The sequence below is a fragment of the Portunus trituberculatus genome, chromosome 18 (genome assembly GCF_017591435.1).
Source record: "Portunus trituberculatus isolate SZX2019 chromosome 18, ASM1759143v1, whole genome shotgun sequence".
NCBI lineage: Eukaryota > Metazoa > Arthropoda > Malacostraca > Decapoda > Portunidae > Portunus > Portunus trituberculatus.
In genome coordinates, this window is record NC_059272.1 from 21851580 (window position 1) to 21875985 (window position 24406).

The window sequence follows — 24406 nt, forward strand, 5'->3', positions numbered from 1 at the left end:
AAATGGGATTGTGGTTGTTTAAAGAAGTGAATCCCATCCTACCACACTAACCCTTCCTAATGCATACTCAAGGAAGATGAAAACCATATCTATGACTTAAGAATCAGCCTACTGCAGTCTCTCTCTCTCTCTCTCTCTCTCTCTCTCTCTCTCTCTCTCTCTCTCTCTCTCTCTCTCCTGAAATATGTATACTGTATACTACAATGTTGTATATACAATTAACCTCTTTCATGAATTCCTGTGCTAAATCCCTGTTTTATTGTGGGGTTGTGTTACAAAGGCACCCGCAAAGCAGTAAAATATATTAACGTTATATCTGAAACTCGCTCCCCTCCCCCCACTGCTAACTGTACATACATGGTGCGTTCCATTCATACCATTCTTTTTGATACGGAGGAATCAGAAGCTTTTCATCTATCAACTCATCTCCTCTAACTGACAGCCAGCCTTTCTGACACCACCATGACATTTCATTTCTTGCTGTCTTCTACATCTATTCTCATTCTAATTGCCCTTTTAATCTTGATAATAGTATGCCTCTCCCCCTCCAGCAGCCTTGCTTCACATGACTACTATTTCTCATCCCTATTCTGTCCACTTCTCAAATGGAAGTTAACTAAAAAGTATTAACAATCCTTCATCCTTTTCAGTGGTGAACTCTAACTTCCTGTCTATTTCTGTATTTACCCTTTATATGGCTTGAACTCTTTAAAGAGGAGCTTTCAAGATACTTATTCTATAATTTTTTACTCTTGGGACAAGCACTTCAGGCCTTTTTCTTTGAATTTTATTGCCCTTAGCTGGTGTCCCTCCTACATAAACAATACCTACAAGAGAATAAAATCTTTACAACTTCTATTTCAAAACATACATATTAATTTAAAAATGCATTTAAAATAAAGATTATAGATAGATTACAATCCTTGGAAAAGAATTCTATGATAATTTCTTATTTCTACCTTAATGACACCAAGCATTTGTGGATTTACCTTTGGAAACACTATAACAATGACTGCCAATGAATAACAGCTGATTTTCCTAAGTCTCTCACTGCCTATTTGACAAACCAGTCACTAATGGAGCAAGAACAGCTAGGTAGTGTGCATATTTCTCCTTTGCTTAAATACTTACAAACACCAACATGCAACTTAACACCTTCAGTACCATGATGCATTTCCATATTCGTTCTATTTACTATTTGGTAATTTAATACAGTTTCAGAAACTTATGTGGGGATTAAAATACTGAAGACTTTTGCCATTAATCTTCTAACCTCCTAATGTCAATAAAATGGTCTAATCATACACAAATCTCAAGGTAAAAATGTGTCCCAGTGCTGAAGAGGTTAAGGCAGTGTCACACAGAACAAATTTCTCTCAACAAGTTGGCCATTCACATTGATGATATTGCAAATGAGACTACAAGAATACACTATTGTGTAGAAGCTACCTCATTCCAACAACAACGAACTCCCACTCGACACCTCTTTTGCCACTTCACCATCACAAAGATACTGAGGTATTGTAAAATTGTGCTGTTGCACTGTACATAATAAAGTATGTGCTTGGAGTGCTGAAGCATAAGAAGAAGCAGTTTTCTTGAATAACTCAAGGCAGTGATCCCATTGCATAAGATAATCTCTCACTAACTCAACTAATTTGTACCAAACTTGTATATTCCAGCAAAACGTAGTTGGAAACTCTTATCACAACACTGTTAATCTTGTCAGCTGTAGTTGTCAAATAAGCACTATAAATAATTTCACATCAAACAAATCACAATCATACAACTGCACATATACTTTTCTTCTTTAATTTTACAACCGATAATTTGTGTCAGAAAGTACAATAGTTTATCTTTATATTTATACCTTGTACTGTGACTCATTTGACTCCAAATACTCCCACCATATCCAGAAATAAAATTGTTTTTCATCCTTCCTAACATCCCAAATCCTGTTGCTTGTTGCTCATTTTACCCAACAGCTAACAAAAATGGCCAATATGTTTCAATAAATTTGTCCTGTGTAATGCTGCCTTTAGTGTAGTGGTGATATAGGAAACCAGATAAAGCTGATTATCTTGACTCAAAAAATTTGTATAGTCATATTCTATTCCCTAATTCAGCTATCACATAAATCTGATCCATTAAATGAAAATTTTCATTTCTCCTCAGAGAAAAGATAAACAAAAATATGTAATAGATTTCTAACAACATCGAACATATAATTAAGATGAACATATGCCATGCTCATAGAGCATAATTAATGGGCTAGTAATATTATCTAATCCTGGCTTTCAATATGTAAAATAGAAGTCAGTTCCTTTCTCCATCATTCTTAAACTAATTGCCAATATGCTAACTGTTATCCATTAAGACTCAGTGAACTTTGCATCCTCCAAAATCCCCATGGTGAGTAAAGTTGCGCTACTGTAATCATAGATGACTGCCTGAACCACTACACTACTCCCTTATATACCTTAAAAAAAAAGTCTTCCATACAATATTAAGGTTGCATTTTGTTAATTCTATACAAAGAAGCATAATACATTTCATGCAAGAATGTTGTATAAAAATTAAGACTTTATATCTTTGTTATAGAAAATTATTAGCTATGTGAGGTTGATCACAGTATATATATATATATATATATATATATATATATATATATATATATATATATATATATATATATATATATATATATATAAAAGAGAGAGAGAGAGAGAAATATATAGATATATATTTTCACTGAATCACTACTCAAATTATTATTCTCTTAATTCTTCATTTTTTATAATATTTTTTTTGAGTCTTGCTTTGTTTTAAGTTGTAGAATGCCAAACTCAGTTTTTCATTTTATGTAGTATCCTTTAACTATCCTTTAACACTTCTGTATTTTCCAATCAATTGAGAGTTCATAATATACTCTATATACCAATTTAACCTAAGATCTATAGTTCCATTTTTTTCCTCCCCAAGAGCTTTGTAAAACCTATACAATCAACCTTAAAAGATGAAAGACATGCATATATCTCACTTTAACACCACTAAAATATTATTTTCATGTTCTTAAAGACTGGTAAACAACCTTCTAAATGCCTTTATACACCTCTTGACCAAAATAAATAAAAAAAATACATATATACAAATAACTAACACACTTCATCACTAACAGACATTAAGAAATACTCATATAATACTGAATGTTAAAACTAATCATGTTTTTTCTTTACAACAGAACTATTATCTAAAAACTGAGATGTATGGCACTATCAAAAGTTTTAATGATAATATGGCACACAAAAATGTATTTTCATGATTCTTTTATAGAATCAGTTTCAAGGCAATCTCAAACATATTTCTAGGTTCAATTTGGAAGTAACGTAGTTAGATGATCTATTCATACCTTGCTCAAAACTTGTTACAAAAAATAAATGTTAAGATCTGTAACTATTTCCAATATGCACCTACAATCTATTTTCCATAGAAATATAGCCAAAAATCACTCTAACCCACATTTACATAATTGGAAAACCTAGTAAATATCTAAAGTAATAATAGATAGCATTAAGTAAAACAATAATAAAAATAATGTTGACAGCAAAGGTTTTGACAGATACAAAGACTCTTGTGATGAAACTGACCTGTTGCTGTTGTTGTGTGGGGGCATTCGTACCCCCAGAGCCACTCATCTCTGATACCTTGTTCTCAAGTGTCCTAATACGGTTTTCCTGCTTCAGAAACACAGCCTTGAATTTCTTCATCTCTGTCTGTAATTCATCTATTCTTTTCCTTAAGTCATCATTGACTTTTGAAACCTGTCAAACAAAAGGCAAAATCAGTTTATACTGCAATTCTAGTATTCACTTTACAAAATTACTTAATAGTTTTATAAGGAATTAATCCATTCTATTAGCTGGATAGCTTTTCCTTTTACTTAACAACCACCCAATATTTCCTGAGGGAATTGTATTGAAACTCTTTAACAGTCAAAATTCTCCATTACACTACTACTTCAAAAGTGCAAACACCCATAATCCTACCTGAAATTTTTTATTCCAGCAACTGCAGCTAAAAATTTAAAAATTCACTCTTCTCATTGTCCTTTCTTAATCCCTGATCTTTCATTCATCATTCCTAAATCAAATTCATACTTACCTTATTCTTTATTTCACCTCAACTGTCTAATCCATCTAATAAAAGAAAAATCCTATCACCTTTCGAGCCTCCCTATACCACATTCATGCAAAGTTACTGACACATCATTCACAGTAGAGAGAAATTAATCTCCTCTCCTTTCAAACTTGTACTTCCATATAGTGACGGATTCTATTCATAACTGCACTGTGCCTTTTAAGTACATTTTACAACATGCCTGTTTATCACCTCTCACAGCAGTCTCTCAGCACCAATGTCTACATACACAATAAAATCTTACCTCCGTAACCTTTTCAAGTGCCTCGGATGAAAGTGCTGTGGCTTTACCATCTTCCTCAGATTTGACCTTCCCAGTGGGTGGCATTTTATCTAGAATATTTGTCTTTTTCTTGGTGACCTTTAGTTCTGACTTTTGTGTTGCCTGGTATCCATCTAATTGGGAAAAGTTTGTATTAAAGGATCATCACATGACAGTAATAATATAATTTCACTAATGTCAAAAGTAGCAGATGAAATTGCTTACCTTTGAGGGACATAAGAATGGGATCTTTGTTTTGGCCTTCCCACCACTCCTCTGCTGTCAGTGCAGGAATGTCTCCAGGAGTGTCAGGGTAAAGATCTTCTTGGAACAGCTCAGACTGTTATCAAGAAAACACTACATTATTCTTTAATAGTTCAGACTATTATCAGCACATTACTGACAAAAAAAAAAGTTTTGTTAAAAATTACCTTTTTTGAACAAACCTTTTCTTAATTGAATACTTGTTGCCTTACCAATTTATGTGCAGTTCTGACTTACAGAATGTCAAATCAAGGAAGTTTAACTGTAGGTAAGATAACAATGCAACACTATCTTCTATATAGTTCTTCCCAGATAATGGCATAAACATATGATCTATTCTTTTGTGTATATGATTACTATTGTCCGAAGCATTGTGATGTTATAAAGATAGCTACAGCAATTGTAATAATGAAATATCTTAGATACCAATTCCTTTACATGATTTTAAAAAAAGTACACAATTCTTGATATTTTATGTATTTCTTATAACTATAATAATACCATTTCAGCATCCACTACTTAAAACCATCTAAGGTAGAATGCAACTCATCACCTCAATGTGAATACATGAAATACTGACCTTTCTTGGAACTGTCATGGTGATAATCTGGCAAAAGCCACTGTTATTGAGCCTGTAAAAACGAGTTATTTCACAGGTGGTAACATCCACACCTCGTTTGGGCATCATTCCTATGCCTCGTTGTGGGTCTGGCAGTTGAAAGGTGTTGATGTAATGCACAAATGGCACTTCTGGAGTTATCTCGAAGTATCGAATGACACTGTCTCCCTTGCCTGAAGACAGAAATTTATACTGGTTCAGTTTCCAAGTAATAAGAAATTCACAATTATGTTAATAATCGGTCTGTTAATAAGCCAGTCTGTTATCTATCTATCCTTATACCACCAGTCTGTTATCTATCTATCCTCATACCAATCTGATTTCTCTTCAAAAGGAGAGTTGAAACAAGGTATCCACAAGCAAGCAAGCATATGTGTGCGTGCATGCATGACACACACACACACACACACACACACATACACTAAAGCTGAAATCTGAACCAAAAACCATCTCATCCCTTCTGCCTCCACATGACTCACACGAGAATCAACAAGAACGATTCCCACCCAAGAACTCAGAAGCAGAACTGATTTATACTCTTCACACCATAACAGGCTCCCATGCCAACATTCCATTTATGCATTCAAGACTGCTCCATTTCAGCCCTATCAAGCACATTCCTTCTTTGTTGCTTCAGTAACTTCCATCTTATACATATTGAATGCTTTCTACATATGTATTTTCTCTATATATGTCCAAATCATCAACACTCTCTTGCTCTGCTCAGTCAATTCATTTCCCTCACAATTCATACTTATTACTTTATGTACATCCCACAAACCCCTCATCTTCATTATAAGGAGTTTCCTATTCTTTCCTACACCCAAATGTTTCGATCAACTATCATGTCAGTACTGCTATCCCTTAACTGGTTTTCTTTTCTTTTTATATTTAAATAAACTGGATTACTCTTTATTCATTCCTTTCTACACTTTCTTACTTAATTTATTCTTTCACTTCAACATCTATAGTCTATACCAACACCAATAGTAACAAGTAGTCTTTGATAAATTAAAGTCTAAACTCTTCAAGCAATCTGTAGAACAGCACTAATGTGTTCAATCCTTATAAATATCATTAATTCAGGCTTAGTCTCACAGGACCTTGCAAACTCCTCTACCTGAATACCTTAAAATCATAGAGTATGTCCTAACACCTAAGATATTTAAAAAGACAGTCGATAAGAATAGAGATGGACTAACAGGAATATACAATAATGGGATATTACTCACCACACAAATAAACAAGGTTTGTGTCTGGATCATACATAGGGAACATAACTCCATTTGAGGAATCTAGTTCCACCATTGTGATAGGATCATCTAAATGACCTGGAGCACGTAGAGAGTATTGTCGCTCTGATCTTTTGCTGAAACCCGTTGTGAAGACCAGTCCATTACGGAGGAATATGGCTCGTGTCGCTTTGCTACCTTCATGAGATGTTGCTTCCTAAAAGAAATGAGATGTCACTGAGCAAATCATAAATACAAATTGCTTGACTGGTATACATCCTGTTTTGTATAAGTCCAACGATCTGGAATAGATTAAAGACGTATACCAAGGTATATACACTGCAAAAATGCCTAGTGCCGGAACAGGTCTATAATGAATTCTGCGTAATACAGTCGCTGTGCACCATTCTGATTTCTGATCTCATATCTCTATTCTTTAAAAAGTCTACCATCCATTTTAGAAAACTATCCTCCATTTCTCTAATATTCAAATTTTTTTCACGACAGTCTCTAGTCATATACTTTCACCAAAATTTTTTTTAAGTCTAAGGATATGCAATCTACCCAACTATCTTTTTCTTCAATTATGTCACTCTTGAATAAAAACATAACAGGTTCAAGGCTCATAATCTTCCTTTTATAAAAGCAAACTGATATATAGTCTTCACTATTCTTTCATATACCCTGGCAACCACACATTAATGATACTAATCCATAATTTAGTGAATCTCCTCATCAATTTGGGAGAGGGATTTTTCAACTCATTCCAGTATATACAGTAAATACTTCTCATTAGGTGCTAAATCATTATCATTATGTGATAAATCACATTTTTGTCCTTTTCTCCTTTACAATTATTAATCAGAAAGATTATATTAATGATGATATATTAATTGACCTTGCAGATCTTACCTCAAAGACTTCTCCATCTCGGGGGTTTATTATCCTAATTTTCTTGTCTTTACAAGTTGTAAGAAGTAGAGATCCATCCCAGTTAAAACAACAGGAATAGATGATATCAGGGTGGGCATCAATGGTGGACAGGGCTTCCCCACACCCAACATTCCAGATGACTACTATATTGTCTGACCCCGCTGAAAGGAGGATGTTGTTGGCTGTTGGATGCCACACCACCATGCCCACTCGTCGCTGGTGGTACACAAGATCCACCACAGACTCGGTCATGGTCCTAGAAAAGTCCATCAATAGCAGTCACTATTTTGTACAATAATCAAAACACAAAAAGAAGTCAGCTCTACCAATAACACGAAATTCACTCTTTAGTAAAATAATTAAAATGCAAAAAGATGTCCTTCAACCAAGCATAATTTTTCTATTCTAAAATGAGGGGCAACTTGTTGCTAATATTTATACTACAATTACAATCTAATCAAAAATATTGTGATATTAGAAAATTACAAGATACAATTAAATCCTAATTCCTATAAAAAATACTTGTAGCCATATTGTAAAATAAAAAAAATACCAATATTGTAAATTAAAAAATACCAAAGATAAAATGATATTTTCCTAACTAATAACATCTTCCAAATCATTCAAGTCAAACACAGCTGATCCTATTCAATCTTCTCAGCAAACTGAGCTACAATAACACAGAGAGCTGTTCTGGAAGTAGTGAGCTTGAGGGGCCAAAATGTAAAACACAAATCACATCACATACAAGGTAAAGGTGAATGCAAAATTTAAAAGGAGCTACCATAGTAATACATGGAAATATTAACAGAGGGACTTATCACTGGTTTGTAATGATAAAATGACAAATCAGCACCTCATCACAAGTTGTAATTCAAGGACAAGGGGGTATTGTGGGATTTGGGTGGTGATTACATGCAGTATGGGACCAACAAATAATATAGTGCATTGTCCTTAGCTCCCTCTGAGAGCGAGTCCAAATGTGTGGTGATTGAATACAGCAGACAAAAAGGTATAAATGGCTAAATATGTAAGGGTGTGGGGATAAATATATTGAAAATTATATGTAAGTCAAACACAACACAAAAAAGGGCAAAAACAATGAAATAATGAGCTACATGAGTTGTTACACTGATGCAAACAAAGTGACTGCCTGCCAACTATCAGTCAGTTCTCAAAGCAATGGCTCATGTCCAGTGTTATTATAATTTCATCTGTAGCACAGGGAAATTTTCAAATATAGCCTTCAGATTTTGTCTGGAGTTTTCTAAAGGAAGGTCCATCACTGTCTCAGTTGTCTACTGCTCATTGACCAAACTTTCACCACAGATGGTTTATTATTTTGAATGTCATCTTAAACCTTTGATATTAGCAAAAATCATTAAATTCAGAATGATATTTGGGTGTCATCTTATCAGCCAAAATATTTGGAAAACATTTCATTTTGAGCTACTGTGTTAAACTGAGGTATTTTGAGTGTAAGTCTCATAGCATTACCAATATCTTGAGTCTACAAAACTTAACAATCAAGGTATACGAGGCTGAGTGACTTTTGGAATCTTCTTTTCAAGTGTATCTTATGTGGCAGGAAATACAGCACAGCATATATATGGCTCTTGGAGTAGGATTATGTGGTAATAGCTTTCTTAACTGTATGTTATAAGTATTTTAAATGTTTCCATATAAAGAACGCAAAATATATACAAATCATGTTCTACCTTACAGGTGCCAAATTTTGAAGTTTTAGTGTGTCTCCACTTCTCATCATTCTATGAAGTAACCATGAATCTCAACAAAATGTTCATTTCACTCACTCTCACTCTACATCTTTCCCCCTCTTTTCATATAAAACTAAACAAACACATACACACACACACAAATTGTCCAGGACACTCAATACAACTCAAGACGCTGACACTTAAGAAACACTGCAAGCACATATACTATATATTGTGATGATGAGACTAATGTCCCTTGCTTTTTTTTTATATATCTGTCAAAATTCTCGAGAGCAGTGATTTATGTGATTACTACCTTTGTCTTTTCCTGCCAAAATGCTTAACCATCACCCTCAGTTCACATGACAAAGTACAAAACACTTTCATTAACATTATTGGTTTCTGTTTAGAATTTAAATAGTCCAATAACAGGGAATTAAATACACATATACACTTTTACACAACATACCGTTTCTTGCATACGTGAGGTTGCATCCAATGAAGAAGCACAAAAGACAAAATGTTAAAGGTAATTACAAAAACAAAGTTAAGTACAAAGATAAAAAATAATCAAATAAACCAATGAGAGATGAAAAGAAAAAATGAGGTATGTATATGATTTGGTTTGAGGGTTGAAAAAATTAAGGAAAGATTTGCAACTTTGTCACCTTCCCTCTTTGTTCTCTTTCACATTAGGCAAAAAATATGAAGACCTGTATAATTTTTACATTTAACTACACCCTTGATATGTATGTACAAAAAATACCAAACACTGACAATACTGACTATCTATAGTATACCTTTGGCATGAATCAGATATAATAAATCATTGCAAAATTAACATAAAAAAAATTAAATTCAAATAGATCAAACAACTTCTATAAAAGTAAAAGGAGAACTTTTATTGTTCAATCAAGTTAAATAAGTACATACTAAGAAAATGTGAAATGTAATATAAGGAAGTTGGGAACAGAATTAAGTTGAATGAATTTAAGAGTGACTGAGAAGTAAAGTAACGATATTTCTTTAGTGAGATGCATATGTAATACATGAAGGTAAGAAGAATGGTAATATGATAAGGAAGGGTGCAGATGATGTGAATGAAAATAATAAATAAATATATTGTGGACTTTTGTGCAAACACATTCTTTCAACATGAAGATAAAAAATAAATTCCTTAAATTACTGCTTTTGGGAAGTAATGAAAAAAGCAACAAAAGTACATATATAATAACTTTCATACTTACATGTGCAAACCTTTCCACAGAAGTGAAAGCAATGAAACAGCCATTAAAAGAACTCAATAAAGTGATGTATGTACATAAGAAAATTACATTATGCCAACATCATCAGCCAACACAGCATTACATATCTTCATGTGCAATGTCATTACAGATTCTGTGTCAGTATTGAGTGAAAACTAAATTATAACTTTGCCCAAGTAATAGTGTTATGGTTTGCCAAGCAAAATGTGCTATGAACAGACACATTACTGATATTTATATAAACAATGATATACCCAAACTTGAAAGTAGTATAAGATACTCACGTCACAAGGCCATAGTCCGGGATCTGCCACACCTTGACTACACAGTCTTCTGAGCCTGAGGCAATGACATTATCATTAAAGGGATCCCATGCTATGTCCAGTACCGGTCCTTTGTGTCCCCCAACCAAGGGATGGTCTGGGGGAATGCGCCCAGCCTGAAGAAATTATTTCATGTTATTTTTTTTTATACATATTTACTTTTATTCCTACCTTCTTTCCTAGCAGCTGAAAATATCAAATAATTTCAACAATCCAAACAAAATGGCATTTTCTAAAGAAATAAGCAAGAAAGTGTCCAAGATATTCAAGATGTCCAAGATCAATACATACGTATAACAAATTAAAAGGTAGATATATTATCATACACTCATTAAGGCTTAACAGTGTTATTTGATGAAAACATATTAATAACAAAAATACTGACAAAATATTAGATTGAAGCTCATTTTATCAAAAGGTGTGTCACACATTCAACAAGAACACCATGGAAAAAGCATCAAACAATTCTGTGTGCAAAACCACACAGAAGCCATTAGGCATCTCCAGGTAAAGTCACAGCAAATTTTCCAGTCAGAAACAATTTGCTACTACTGTCTTACACTCTCCTCCAAATACATAAAGACAAAGAAAATATTTATAAAAACTATAAATTAGTAATAAATGGTGGCTTTTGTTCTATTATTTAATATTTGAAATAAGTAATCTGCAACCAAAGAAATTACTAGTTTAAAATTGTTGTTCGAAAAGTTATTTGTTCAAAAGAGGAGGCGTTCAGTAACCAAGGTTCCACTGTGTGTGTGTATATATATATATATATATATATATATATATATATATATATATATATATATATATATATATATATATATATATATATATATATAAATGAAATTCTATTTTGTCATTCTTTTTCTTTTCATATTGAGATGCTCTATAGAATATCTCACAAGATTCATAATTCTTAGTATTTTCTAATATTTGTCACTTTGGATAATATTAATTTTGTTACATGAAAAGCTATACAATATATATCAATTGGTTACCATTAACAAGTACACGAATATAAAGACATTACTAGAACAGTGATTTCTTCAAAATTACAATTGAAAAAATAAACTGATAAATAAATAAAAACATCAAAATTTACTGTTACATACAGCACAGGATGCAGAGAAAACAGGAAAAATATTTCTTTCAAAGTTTCACTGATAAAAAATTTCTTTACTATTAAATTAAATAAATAGATAGATAGATATAGATCTTTTTTTTAATTCCCTGTAGCAATTCAATTTTGAAACATGCATTAAACAACACACAATCACTTCAGACAACAGAAGACAAAGTTTCAAGCACATTTTAATCACAATTGCAATCAATTCAGCATAAGAGGACAGAAATGGAGATGCACACACTAACACCATGTCTCTTCAGTGTTCTCTACCTCCTCATTAGCCTACCTGTGATGCTTTCTTGGATACATATGTCTGCAAAATGATTATAAAGGTAGGAATATTGGTATTAGCACTATACTAATAGTTTCTATAACCCAAACATATAATTTTTAGTGCAAAAAATATGAATCCAGACATTTTCACATTTTTCATTAATCATTAGTGAAAGCACTTAAAAATACTAATATCTATCATTAGTTCAACACTTCGTAAAACTGACATAATTAAGAATCACAAGAAGAATTGTAACATATTACTAACTAATATTTTCAACCTAATATTCCATACTGGACAGAAACAATCAATACCTACAGAAACAATCAATACCCACATAAAATTATATAATTTTTGCATCCATTCTGATATATTTTGCAAATTTCAACCAACATAAAATATTCTCCTAAAAATATACTACATAGTAATAACAAAACCAAACAAATTCCTATGGGTGTATTTGCAAAAGTAACACAGGATGCAAAAATGAATAGTGCACTAAGTGTCTATCTAGATCACCTATACTAAGACTTACCAATGACCCTTTCCTATCAGGCTCGTATATCCCATCCTGGAAGTATGTCAGTACATCACTGGCGTCAGACAAAGATCTAAGGTACTAGAGCTATCCAGACAAACCAACAGTATTCTTAAACAGAAATTTGTTTCCAAAATATGCAGTCATTTTGGAAAGAAAATATGATGTATCTTTTTTAATAAAATTTTTAATTAATGTTATTTTACTATAGTGTTAATTTACTAATAAAAGAATACAAAGATTTCTGTATATGTATTAGCAAGAGTACAACAATGATGAAAAGGTAGCACTAATGGTGACCACAACTCAGTTCAAGGTTACCATCAAATGACAAAGAGCAAGTAAGAAAGTATGAATCAGCTTTTTTACACAATAAAAAATATATAATGCTAACTATATGCCTGACTGAGATACCTGCACAGGACAAAGTCCCATTGTAAATAGTGACATCTGATATGCTGCACAAAGATGACTAACAGATGGACAGCATGGTTATGAGATGACAACAAATGAACATGCAATGTCTTGTGCCAAACTTGGGAGATTCATAATAAGTACAGTAACATGACTAAGTGTCAATTATAGATGAACCAGTGGGATTTTTTCCAACATGCCGAAAAGATCAACCATAAATTGATATATCACTTAAATATTCTCAATGTCAAAAAGGTCAAATTTCAATACAGTCTAAAAGGCATAAAAGTTCTCTGCATGCATCATCTCTGTATCTGATTGATTCAATCAGCTATATTTCTATTTGGGAACCAAATCCACTGACATTGTTTTAAGTATTCAGTCTCTTTCATTAAGTGTTCATAACCTCTTGTTCTATCATCAAATATTGACTGAAAATTATCTCAGTCCATATTTTCTATTCATTTCCTGCCCTGAACATCACCATTCTCCCTTCTATTCTCATTTCATCAAATATTTATTTTCATTTGTCCACTCTCTTCTCACACCAATTTTGTGAAGATTTTGTATAAATTTTGTTATATGTCCTTGTACTTTCTCTAGTACCTACTACATCTTTTTATTTTAACATGACCAAATCACGATTAAATATTCAAACCTCAATTGTATTAATGATATCATCAATTCTCTTGAAATCTTCTTCCTACACAAAATGAATGACATCTTTACAGACAATATGTGTATCCTTCCTGGTCATACTAACAAGCCCTTCTGGTGATAGATTGTTTAGTATTATCACTCAAAAATGTTCTTTCTTTCTTGAGTAAGGTACAGTCAAGATTGCTATAACACATCTTCATTGTGAAAAAAGTGATGAAGGAAATATATATATATAAGTGAACTGCAAGTGACATGACATTATGTGGTGAATGACCAAATGACTAAGCACAAAATGAATTGGCAAAAGTAAAAGATTATAAGATTGACCACACAGCTTGCTTACAACCTCACATTAGAACTGGAATGGCCTCTTATTCCTCAATGAGATAAGTTAGATGCCACTGAGCCTCTACTACTTTGTCTCCTAACAACTGTAATACTAAAATGACAATTATTGTCATATATTTGTCTTTGATACATCTATTTGTCTTAGATACATCTATTTGTAACATTAAGGTGTTCTTCACATGTAAAAGCACCATATTTATCAGTTTACCATCTAATATATATCCAAAGTAAATATAATTATGTACTGTGAAGCCATACAGCGAGAAGACCCTGGTTTTTTTTCTTCTCCCTCCCTCCCACTCCCTTTCTGTTCCTTCTTTTATGTCCAGGCTGACTCAGTAAGTGGGTGTAAGTCGTACTCTCACCCATTAACATCTCCCTCTCAACACCATTCCTACATGACTTTCATGAAGATTGTCTCTAACTATTGGCACCCTACAGTATAATCATTATACAGATTGTATATTAATAAAACTAGGTTAAATTTGTGTGAGGATCTCATTCATTAATCAACTTCAATCAAACAATGATACCTTAATATTTTACACAACAAAGTAAAAATACAAACTTCTAAATAATTTCACCAAGTTATGACAAAACACACATTCAAAATAAGGACACATTTTGAAGTGATATTTTGGTCAGAACTTGTGGATAAAAATAAATAAAGTAGCAATGTAAGGCAGATGTTCTAATAATAAGTTCTCACCTTGTTGACTTTGTTCAGAGGCAGAACAATGAAGGCACCACCTCCTCCTGATTCCACTATTATGGCGCAGAACTTTGGGTTGACAGCACAGAAGGTGGAATCCCATGATGACTTACTAACTCGTATATTATCAAAACACTGTTCTCTCTTCAGGCAAGTGCCATATACATGACGAAACTTGCTTTGTCGAACAAGTCGGAATGACATCTGAAAAGAAATACAAAACATGCAATAAATCTGCATCTCATATAAGTATGTAATAATACAAACATGTTAACTATATGATAAAAAAAAAAGTTCTACTTGATCCTGTAATACATTACAGCTGTAAGGAAATAGACATTACATTCAACAACCTTCTTTCACAAGAAACACAAATAGTATACCTATGACTCTATCCTTCAATACATGTACCACCACTTTCTGGCTCATAATAAAAGAAAAATCAAAGTGAGAAAGACCTTTTTTCTACAAATAAATCACAATACTATATGCACTTCTCCAATATTTCAGCGCTGACTGCTCCAAACTTATCCCTGGTCAACCCATCCATCTTTTTCTTATCTTATACATATGCAAATTATGAACTGCTTAAAAATTCAAATAGTTTGTTTGATGCTCCTCCTCTTTTATCATTGTTTATCCTTTTCCCATTACTATGCGAGATTTCTTCTAACAGTGCATATGCACATATTCACACAAAGATACAAACATGCACAAATTTGCATACACAATTCTAGATACGTAAATATCACAGCTCATTATACAAGCTATAACTTCAAGCATAACAACAAATAGCCTACACACACCTCCACCATTAACTTACAATGATTATGAACAGAAGTTGATTTCCTTCACGGTTTCCCTCTTTCTCTCCAGAGGGCTCTAGGAGTGCTAAGTACAAACAGTGACACACCCAGTTCTAAGCCTCCTCCCTCCTATCTTATCTGTCTTCACTTCCCAGGACTACAGCTCTTATTCCTAAGTAATTCCTTTCTTCCTTGCCCTTGCATTTGCTCTTGCATAATATACACTCATTGCCAAAATGTAAAATTAAATATATATATATATATATATATATATATATATATATATATATATATATATATATATATATATATATATATATACATATGTATACACTGTATTCTGCAAAAATGGAAAACAGTCAACAGTACCTAATACAGTAGAAGAAAACAAATTCATGCCTGGCAACCAACCTACGGATGTGATAATGGCTTTATCTTATCATTATTATAAGGACAGTTACCTGACACTGCCTGACACCATCTGTCTTTTAAAGCATACAAAACATACATCAATCTCTTCCTAACACTTATTAGTACATTCTTCACATTCAAAAATTTCCCATTCACAGGAATGTGTTGTGTACATTATATCAGCTCTTCCCCCCCCCACCATATCTCTCTCTCTCTCTCTCTCTCTCTCTCTCTCTCTCTCTCAAATTTTTAAAAGATAAAAAAAACTACACACCCTTCCGAGCAAAGTAACAAGCACACTAATGAAGGAAAAGACTTATGAAGAGTGGCTGGAAGAAATTAGATTCAATGACAGAATAGAGATGGGAGACTTCTTAATAACAAACAAATCAATGAGCTGTATGGAAAAGGTAGACTGACGAGTTTTGGAGATAAATATGGATTAGGGAACAAAATATACAAGAGGAAATGCAAAAAAAAATTAAGAAGAGTAAATGTTTCAGTAACATCAAGAAATAGAGTTTCCTAAACCAAAGATTTGATCTCTGGAACTTTTTAAGTGAGGAGATGGTTACTTACAGCTAACAGTGTAGACAATCTTGAAAGAAGTTGGATAATTGTAAATATGGAGACAAGACATATAAACTTTAGCTCAGACCCTGTACAATACAACTATGGAAACACACACGTACACACATGCACAAGCACATGCACCGCGTAGTGTAGTCATTAGCACATTCGGCTCACAGCCGAAAAGCTCCAGGTTCGAGTCCCAGGCGCAGCGAGGCAAATGGGCAAGTTTCTTCAAGTGTTGCCCATGTTCACCTAGCAGTTAGTAGGTACGGGATGTAACTTGAGGGGTTGTCACCTCGCTTTCCCGGTGTGTGGAGTGTGTTGTGATCTCAGTCCGTAATGGGGAAGATTGGCTGGGTAACCAGCTGACACCATGGTGTATTATGCACACACATACGCACGCACACACGCACACGCACTCACACACACATACACACACACACAGAAGGACAAGAGGACATGTAAAGATTAGGATGAAGCAGTGTGTGAAGGATACTAGAAAATACAGTTTTCCACATAGAACAGTGGAAAAATGGAATGCATTGAGTGATGAAGCTGTTACATTACATAACGTGCATAAGTTTAAAGAAAAATTGGATAAATGGTGACAAGGAGACAGGACACTACGAGGCCCGCTCGAATCCTGTACAATACAACTAGGTAAGCACACACACACACACACACACACACATACACACACACACACACACAAACCACTATGCCAAATCACATTTGTTGTCCATTTGGAAAATATCATCTTCTGGAGAAAGAATCTTCAAATTTCTTTGAAAGATGTCTATTATAAAAAATAAGGCTGCTGGCTTTACACAACTTCCATGACTATCTTACCTGGGAAATACCTTTTGATAAACAGGTTAATGTGGACTGCCCACATCATCTTCAACAAAAACAACATTAAGATTATTTCCAAGACAAATCAATTTTCACCTTGAATAATTTTGTGGCAGCATAACTCCATACGAAGCACTGGTATTGGTGTAACACCATTTGAAAACTAGGTACAGTATCATCACTGATACATCAGATATGAACCAGTAGTATTGCCAGAAAAACCTGGCTGAATGTGAAGGCAACAAAGAACAAAATATATATTACAAATTTTTCAAAGGGTGAGTATTGTTGTATTAATTAGAAGAAATATCCAAATTCAAAATTAAGTTTTGACATTTTCTGAGTAGTATAGTATAAATGTTCCTGTGGGTTATCTACTATTTTGTTTTTCTTTCCAAATAAGTTTTAAAGAAAGAGATTCTTTCAGGAGTAGAGAGTATTGAAAGATAATTGAGTTGGCTGAATCCTACAAAACAGACTCCAGTACAGCAAGTCAAAGAGACCAAATGAAGTCATTCTTAATGCTGAGATTCAATATACCTAGTAATGTACTATTACATGTTTTACTGTAATTAATGAGTGAGCATACACATCATTTTTTTAGCCCAGTATTATCACAACTGTGATTCTATTTCGGAATTTCATAATACTACAGCAGTCCTCTTTTATAAGAAGTTAGAAAAAAAAAAATCCAAAGTGTCATCATAACATGCACAGTCTGACCATGTAATATGAATACAAAAACTTGTCATGATCCTTCTCCCATCTTGATCCAACATTTCATTATAACTACTACCACAACTGTCAGTGCCCTAAAATACTAGAATAAACAAAAGAATCTCAGCTTCATAAACAATAATACAACACGGTCCTATCTATATAACTACTGTATACATAGTTCACCACACCTCCATGTCCTGCAGACAATAACCTGATTGAGGCACTTATATGCACATACAATCACACTCACAAATATTACCTCATCTCCATCCCTACATAAAAAATAGAGGATGAATCTAGCTGTGCAAAAATAATCTTCAGAGCATCTACAATCCCCAATACAATACATTCCTCTTCACAAGATATGAGGTAACTCCTTTGAATGTTGATTTTAAGATTGACATACCAAAGGGCCTTTCATTTCACTACTAGCCAACTGAGGCCTGTCATCTATCAACTCTTCTTCTGTCATGTGTATAATAAATACTTTACACTGTCACTCACTCTGACATAAGCACATCTTGAAGTTTCTTCCCACATGTGTATAAAATGTTAACATCTTTCCTTGCAATTGCATTTTTTAAGTATCATATAATTATTAACATGATTTTTGCATTACACTCGTTCCAATCACACCAATAAAAATTCAATCTATCCTTTAAACTTTTAGTGGTCTATATGCTATCTTCCTTTTGCATGGATGATTCGCTAAAATGTCAAGCTACAATAAAGACTGATTTTTCACTTCACAAGCAATGGTACACTGATTCTTTCTGCATACTACATATTTCTTGCAAAACAAAGGCACTACTTGAATTCTACATTGGTAAGCACCAGTCCATATTGTTAGAGCATAAAACCATGAATCACTTTCTTTAATCCTCTCTTACCCTCTATAACCACATATCACCACATTTAAACCTACTTATGTGATCCTCCAGCTCACCAACCCTTCACATTTACCCACAACTGTACTGAGATTATGAACTTGCATGTCTCCCAGCTGTTTAACACCACTACCAGTCAACATAATTCTTAAAAATTGATAACTGATTTCCCTTTATTATTTATTTTTTTCATTTACTATTTTCATTGTGGTATTCATTAAAATCAGTGCAATGTCTGACACAAGTTTAAACCATTCACACTTGCTAACAATAATCATTTGTAAAGTTATGTTACTTCCTTTATGGAGGACTTAATTCATAAACTCTTCATTAATGTGACTTGTGAATAAATTGGAAAACATGCAATCAATTTAATGTAATACTCGCTTGTCTATATAGCTAGTTCATTAACCATTAACAACTGTCCAACATTCCTCTACCTATTCAGGAACATGTACGTACTTTCTACTCTACACATCTTTATTTATCAAGGCATATTTCATTTATCTCTTAATTCCCTTGATTCCAATATACCCAATACCAGCCCATTCATTTACATGATTTCCAATATAATACATTCCTTCTCAATCATATACTATTTCCTCTCTATATTTACATTTTTCAACCACCACTTTCTTATTTTTAAATCCACAATTTTCCATACAAATTCTTTCATTAGATCTTGTGTCCTTTCTTCATGTTTTACTTTAATTCTCTCTCATCACAATTTATTCCTTTCATCTTCACTTAAATCTCTTCTTATCCATACATTTTCCCATCTTCCATCTTTGACAATTTTCATCTACCTGCCATTAAATTTTCCACTGACATTTTGAGTACTAAATCACTCAGCATACCTGCCAAGCCTCTGAACTTCCTCTACTTGCTTCATTATTTCCTCCCCTGCCTAATTCACACTATCTCCTTTGACAAAAAATATCACACTTGCAGAAACATGAAACTAATGTTAGTGTTTCACTATTTCAGAAGGACTAAGTCTATTGGCCTTGACTGACTGTCATGTACTATTATGGAATTTATGTATCTATTTGGCAGCAAAGTGACAGTGGTAGTGTCACTGAATGACTGAATCTTACATGGCATCTTAAAGGAGCTTCTATGAAAGTCTTGAATTGAAAAGTGTATAAATGTCTAGAAGTTTACTAGAATTATTAAATAGCATTTATAAAGAGAATGTCACAATAATAAACCATACAAAGTCATCATCAAAAAAAGAATGGAACACCCAGCTAAGTAGGTCTGATACCAAGACATTCATGTATTGGCATCTATACTGTTATGCTAACGTAGCAGCTGGTGCAATTGTAGACAGAGTAGTATGTACCATCTGCACATTATTTCGGTGATGGTGATGGCAGTGATTGCGATGGTAATATACTGCCCAGAGGACAGAAATTCATAATATGTTGGGTTCAATGACCAAGAATCACTGCAATACATTACTGTATATAGTGGTATAATGAGAGGAAGATTGGTGAACACAGAAACAAGACATCTTTGGGCAGTGTAATTATCCTAACTGATGAGGAAAGATTTGCATATAGACTTAAGTTAAGACAAGCCAATGAAAGGGGACAGAGGTTTCTGCAGGGTTTTTTTTTTTCCCTATTCCAAATTACTTCAAATTATACTGAACAATTTTCAATCAAGTTCAGTATTAGTTGTAATACAATACAGTGTGCCTGATGCACAAATGACCATTGTGCAAGGATGATCCATGAGATTCTCCCTTCTACATGCCCAGAAGCTAAGATGGATTTCAATTTGGTATTCCTGTGTGTGTGTGTGTGTGTGTGTGTGTGTGTGTGTGTGTGTGTGTGTGTGTGTGTGTGTGTGTGTGTGTGTGTGTGTGTGTGTGTGTGTGTGTAATTCACCTCGGTCGCCTGCTGGTCACCCAGCCAGTCTTCCCCATTACAGAGCAAGCTCAGAGCTCATAGACCGATCTTCAGGTAGGACTGAGACCACATAACACACTCCACACACCGGGAAAGCGAGGCCACAACCCCTCGAGTTACATCCCGTACCTATTTACTGCTAGGTGAGCAGGAGCCACACCTTAAGAGACTTCCCATCTGCCTCGCCGCTTACCGGGATTCGAACCCGGCCCTCTTGATTGTGAGTCGAGCATGCTAACCACTACACTATGCGGTGTGTGTGTGTGTGTGTTTCACTGTTTGATCTGCTGTAGTCTCTGATGAGACAGCCAGACGTTACCCTATGGAACGAGCTCAGAGCTCCTTATTTCCGATCTTCGGATAGGCCTGAGACCAGGCACACACCACACACCGGGACAACAAGGTAACAACTCCTCGATTTACATCCCGTACCTACTCATGGCTAGGTGAACAGGGGCTACACGTGAAAGGAGATACACCCAAATATCTCCACCCGGCCGAGGAATCAAACCCCGGTCCTCTGGCTTGTGAAGCCAGCGCTCTAACCACTGAGCTACCGTGTGTGTGTGTGTTTGTGTATGTGTGTGCACAACTACTTTATATACAAGAAGTGATCTATGTCCATCAGATCCAGTTTTTAAGTGTTACTTGGTTAAACTAAGATTTGACTTTGCTTATGCACATGCATCTGAAAACAAATATATCCTTCAAATATCCTAAATAAACACAGATCTGCCTATCTTTACAAGCCATTCATTTCCTTCAACAATGTTATCACATCCCCTCACACACTTCTTTCTCCCTGCATTTGCATCCCTTGTCTCAGCCAATCCTCTTTGTGACAACCTTAGAAAGAAAGCCAGCAGCAATGAACAAGCTTCATTAACACTTCATATTGAACATAACATAATAAGATGCTACTGAAAAGTAAACAAGCAACACCTGTAAAACTAGCAACATATCTATCTAAAGTGCACTGGATCCTCATATCAATAAAGACACTCTTGGTGCCACCCATCAGAGGTGTAACAGCTATATCTGACACTACTTTTTAAATTTCACAATATCTTGCTCCACATATTCTGCAGCTTGTGCCAGCTCTTCTTGCCATGTGGTGGATGGGCTTTAGGGATTCTGCGATGTTCAAGGCAAGCCATTCGTAGATATGGCTGGCAAGTTGCCTGGCCTTTCCTCCTTTACAGTTTGCAAGTGTGACTTACTGACGTACATGTATTGGCTTTACTAGGTTGAATTAGCTCAAAAATATTAGAATGATGCTGCACAACTGATGCAGTGATCCAACAAATTATTAAAAAAAAGTTATGTTACTATATTGACAATACACATAAAAGAGCAACTTTTAAAGAAGAGACAATTTCATAACATTTCTTTAACATTCTCTTCTTTGTTCTTTAGATATATAACACAATATAAATACAAAATAGCAGAAAGTATCAAGTGATTAAAAAAATGCCGCATAACTTAAAAGCTCTCTTACACAGTACTCCAAATACAGTGTTTTCCTGACCAGCCAGTGCTCTTATGTATCCTTAATTGGCAGCACAAAAAAGCATCAAGCAACCAAAAGCACATGGGGGAGCTCGCAATAAAAAAGCAAACTACCCGATTTAGCTCTGGGCCCTAGCCAAGTTAATCTCCCTACTAAACACCTAGGCGTGAACCAAGGCTGGGAATTGAGGCCACCATATACCACCCAGCCCCATTCCCTGCACTCACTAACTTACCTACAGGTGTGTCTTTTACCATGTTACAAAAGATTGCTATACATATGTGCATGAGTGATATATATGAACATAAGCCACTCTAACTATCCTGGGTGGTTCATAAGGACAGGTTAAAACATTATGTATGTATATTAAGATAGGTGTTTCAGTCAGGATTTGTTCAGCCCAACCTAACCTATCCTAGCATAGTTCATCCCTAGTAAACTAAGTGAAGTGATTAGTCTTATGATACTTACATATGTTTATCTACTAAAAAAAAAAAAAAAAAGTAAATACAGTATATTCATGCAATGAGAGAGAGAGAGAGAGAGAGAGAGAGAGAGAGAGAGAGAGAGAGAGAGAGAGAGAGAGAGAATGTGTAAATTTTGACAATGTAGTTTACAATAATAGTACGTAAAACTGACATTGATGGCATTTATACAAAGAAAATAACAGCAAGGAGGGAAAGATATGATTCGGTATTTCAACCATTCACTCGCTCCAGATATCAAACTAAAAAATTATCGACACTACAATGAGCAAAGACTGATTACTTCAACAATACACTATCCCATTAATACCTTCAACTTCACATCACTATCGAAATAATACCTTCAACTTCACATAAGAGGAGAATGTTGTCCTAATCTGTGACAAGCCAGCTGTGTCACGTCTCCCTCCTCCAGCCTTGTGATCCCCGGCCTCCCCCCCACCCCCGCCGACAGATCGCCAAATAGGGCACACCAGATTCCCTCCACAGGCACATAGAGGGTTTAGTGAAAGAAATAATGAGGGGATACATCTTCAGGCTGGGCAGGGAAGGACTGAATGACTGCCTCCACACGTCTATATTTACTCCTGCCCTCACCTCACCTCTGTACGCCCGTCTGTCTGGCCCGCCGCCCCCACACCCGCGTCCTGCACTCCCCTTACACACTTATCCACATTACTTCACCAATACCCACACTGGCGGAGGCAGAGGAATGACCCTATTTATTTTTATCTCTCAACTCAAGATGACTCACATATATATTTAAGTACGTTCACTCACGCCTAACTAGACATTTAGGAAACGGACAAGCACTACACAAACATAAGCACACGGGTGATATTTACCTTTGTTGTCGTAAGTTATCGGTATAATTATCACAAGTGATTATGTCTAGGTTTGTACACAAGACCTTAAATTTAGCATCACAAGGAGCGGCAACACACCGCCTCACACCGCCGCCAGACACACACTGAACACACATTCCAATCATCCGCCGGCTAGACCCACCTCGCTTACCCATAAGTACTCATGACAACTTACTACCCCAGCTCTAAGTCCTCTATTTAACATTCATTCTATCTAAGAGTTTTTGCATAATAGTTCAGCGCATGTCTTTAGGAAAACAGTAAACGTGAAAGGGAAAGGTGTTTTTTAGAAGTCGAAGTTGTGTGGTGGTGAGTTGCGGCATGAGGTGGAGCCCTCAGACACAAGGCAGACCTTATTAGGGCAACATAGGAAGGGAAGAACTCTGATAACAGACTCTCCACGCGGGAAGAACACACAGGAAGGAAGTCAAGACCGCTACCCTCCATCAAAGCAGGACTCATGAATTTTCAGCTCAATAATAAACAAGT

General features: G+C 34.7%; 1 protein-coding gene across 5 annotated transcripts in view; it reads right to left on the reverse strand.

The window, feature by feature from the left end:
* The window catches only part of LOC123505849 (coronin-1C-A-like), a 47860-nt gene that overhangs the window by 6744 nt on the left and 16710 nt on the right, over positions 1–24406 (reverse strand). For 4 of the 5 annotated variants that reach the window (XM_045257626.1, XM_045257627.1, XM_045257628.1 and 1 more), the window contains exons 3-11: positions 14889–15095; positions 12755–12790; positions 10775–10929; positions 7487–7763; positions 6575–6791; positions 5304–5515; positions 4685–4799; positions 4442–4593; positions 3648–3821 (exon numbers count right to left, since the gene is read on the reverse strand). In XM_045257626.1, the coding sequence (XP_045113561.1) occupies positions 3648–3821; positions 4442–4593; positions 4685–4799; positions 5304–5515; positions 6575–6791; positions 7487–7763; positions 10775–10929; positions 12755–12790; positions 14889–15095 (1545 nt within the window). Of the gene's footprint in view, positions 1–3647; positions 3822–4441; positions 4594–4684; positions 4800–5303; positions 5516–6574; positions 6792–7486; positions 7764–10774; positions 10930–12754; positions 12791–14888; positions 15096–23896; positions 24037–24406 lie in introns of those variants that run through there. The other variant, XM_045257629.1, reaches the window with a different exon arrangement.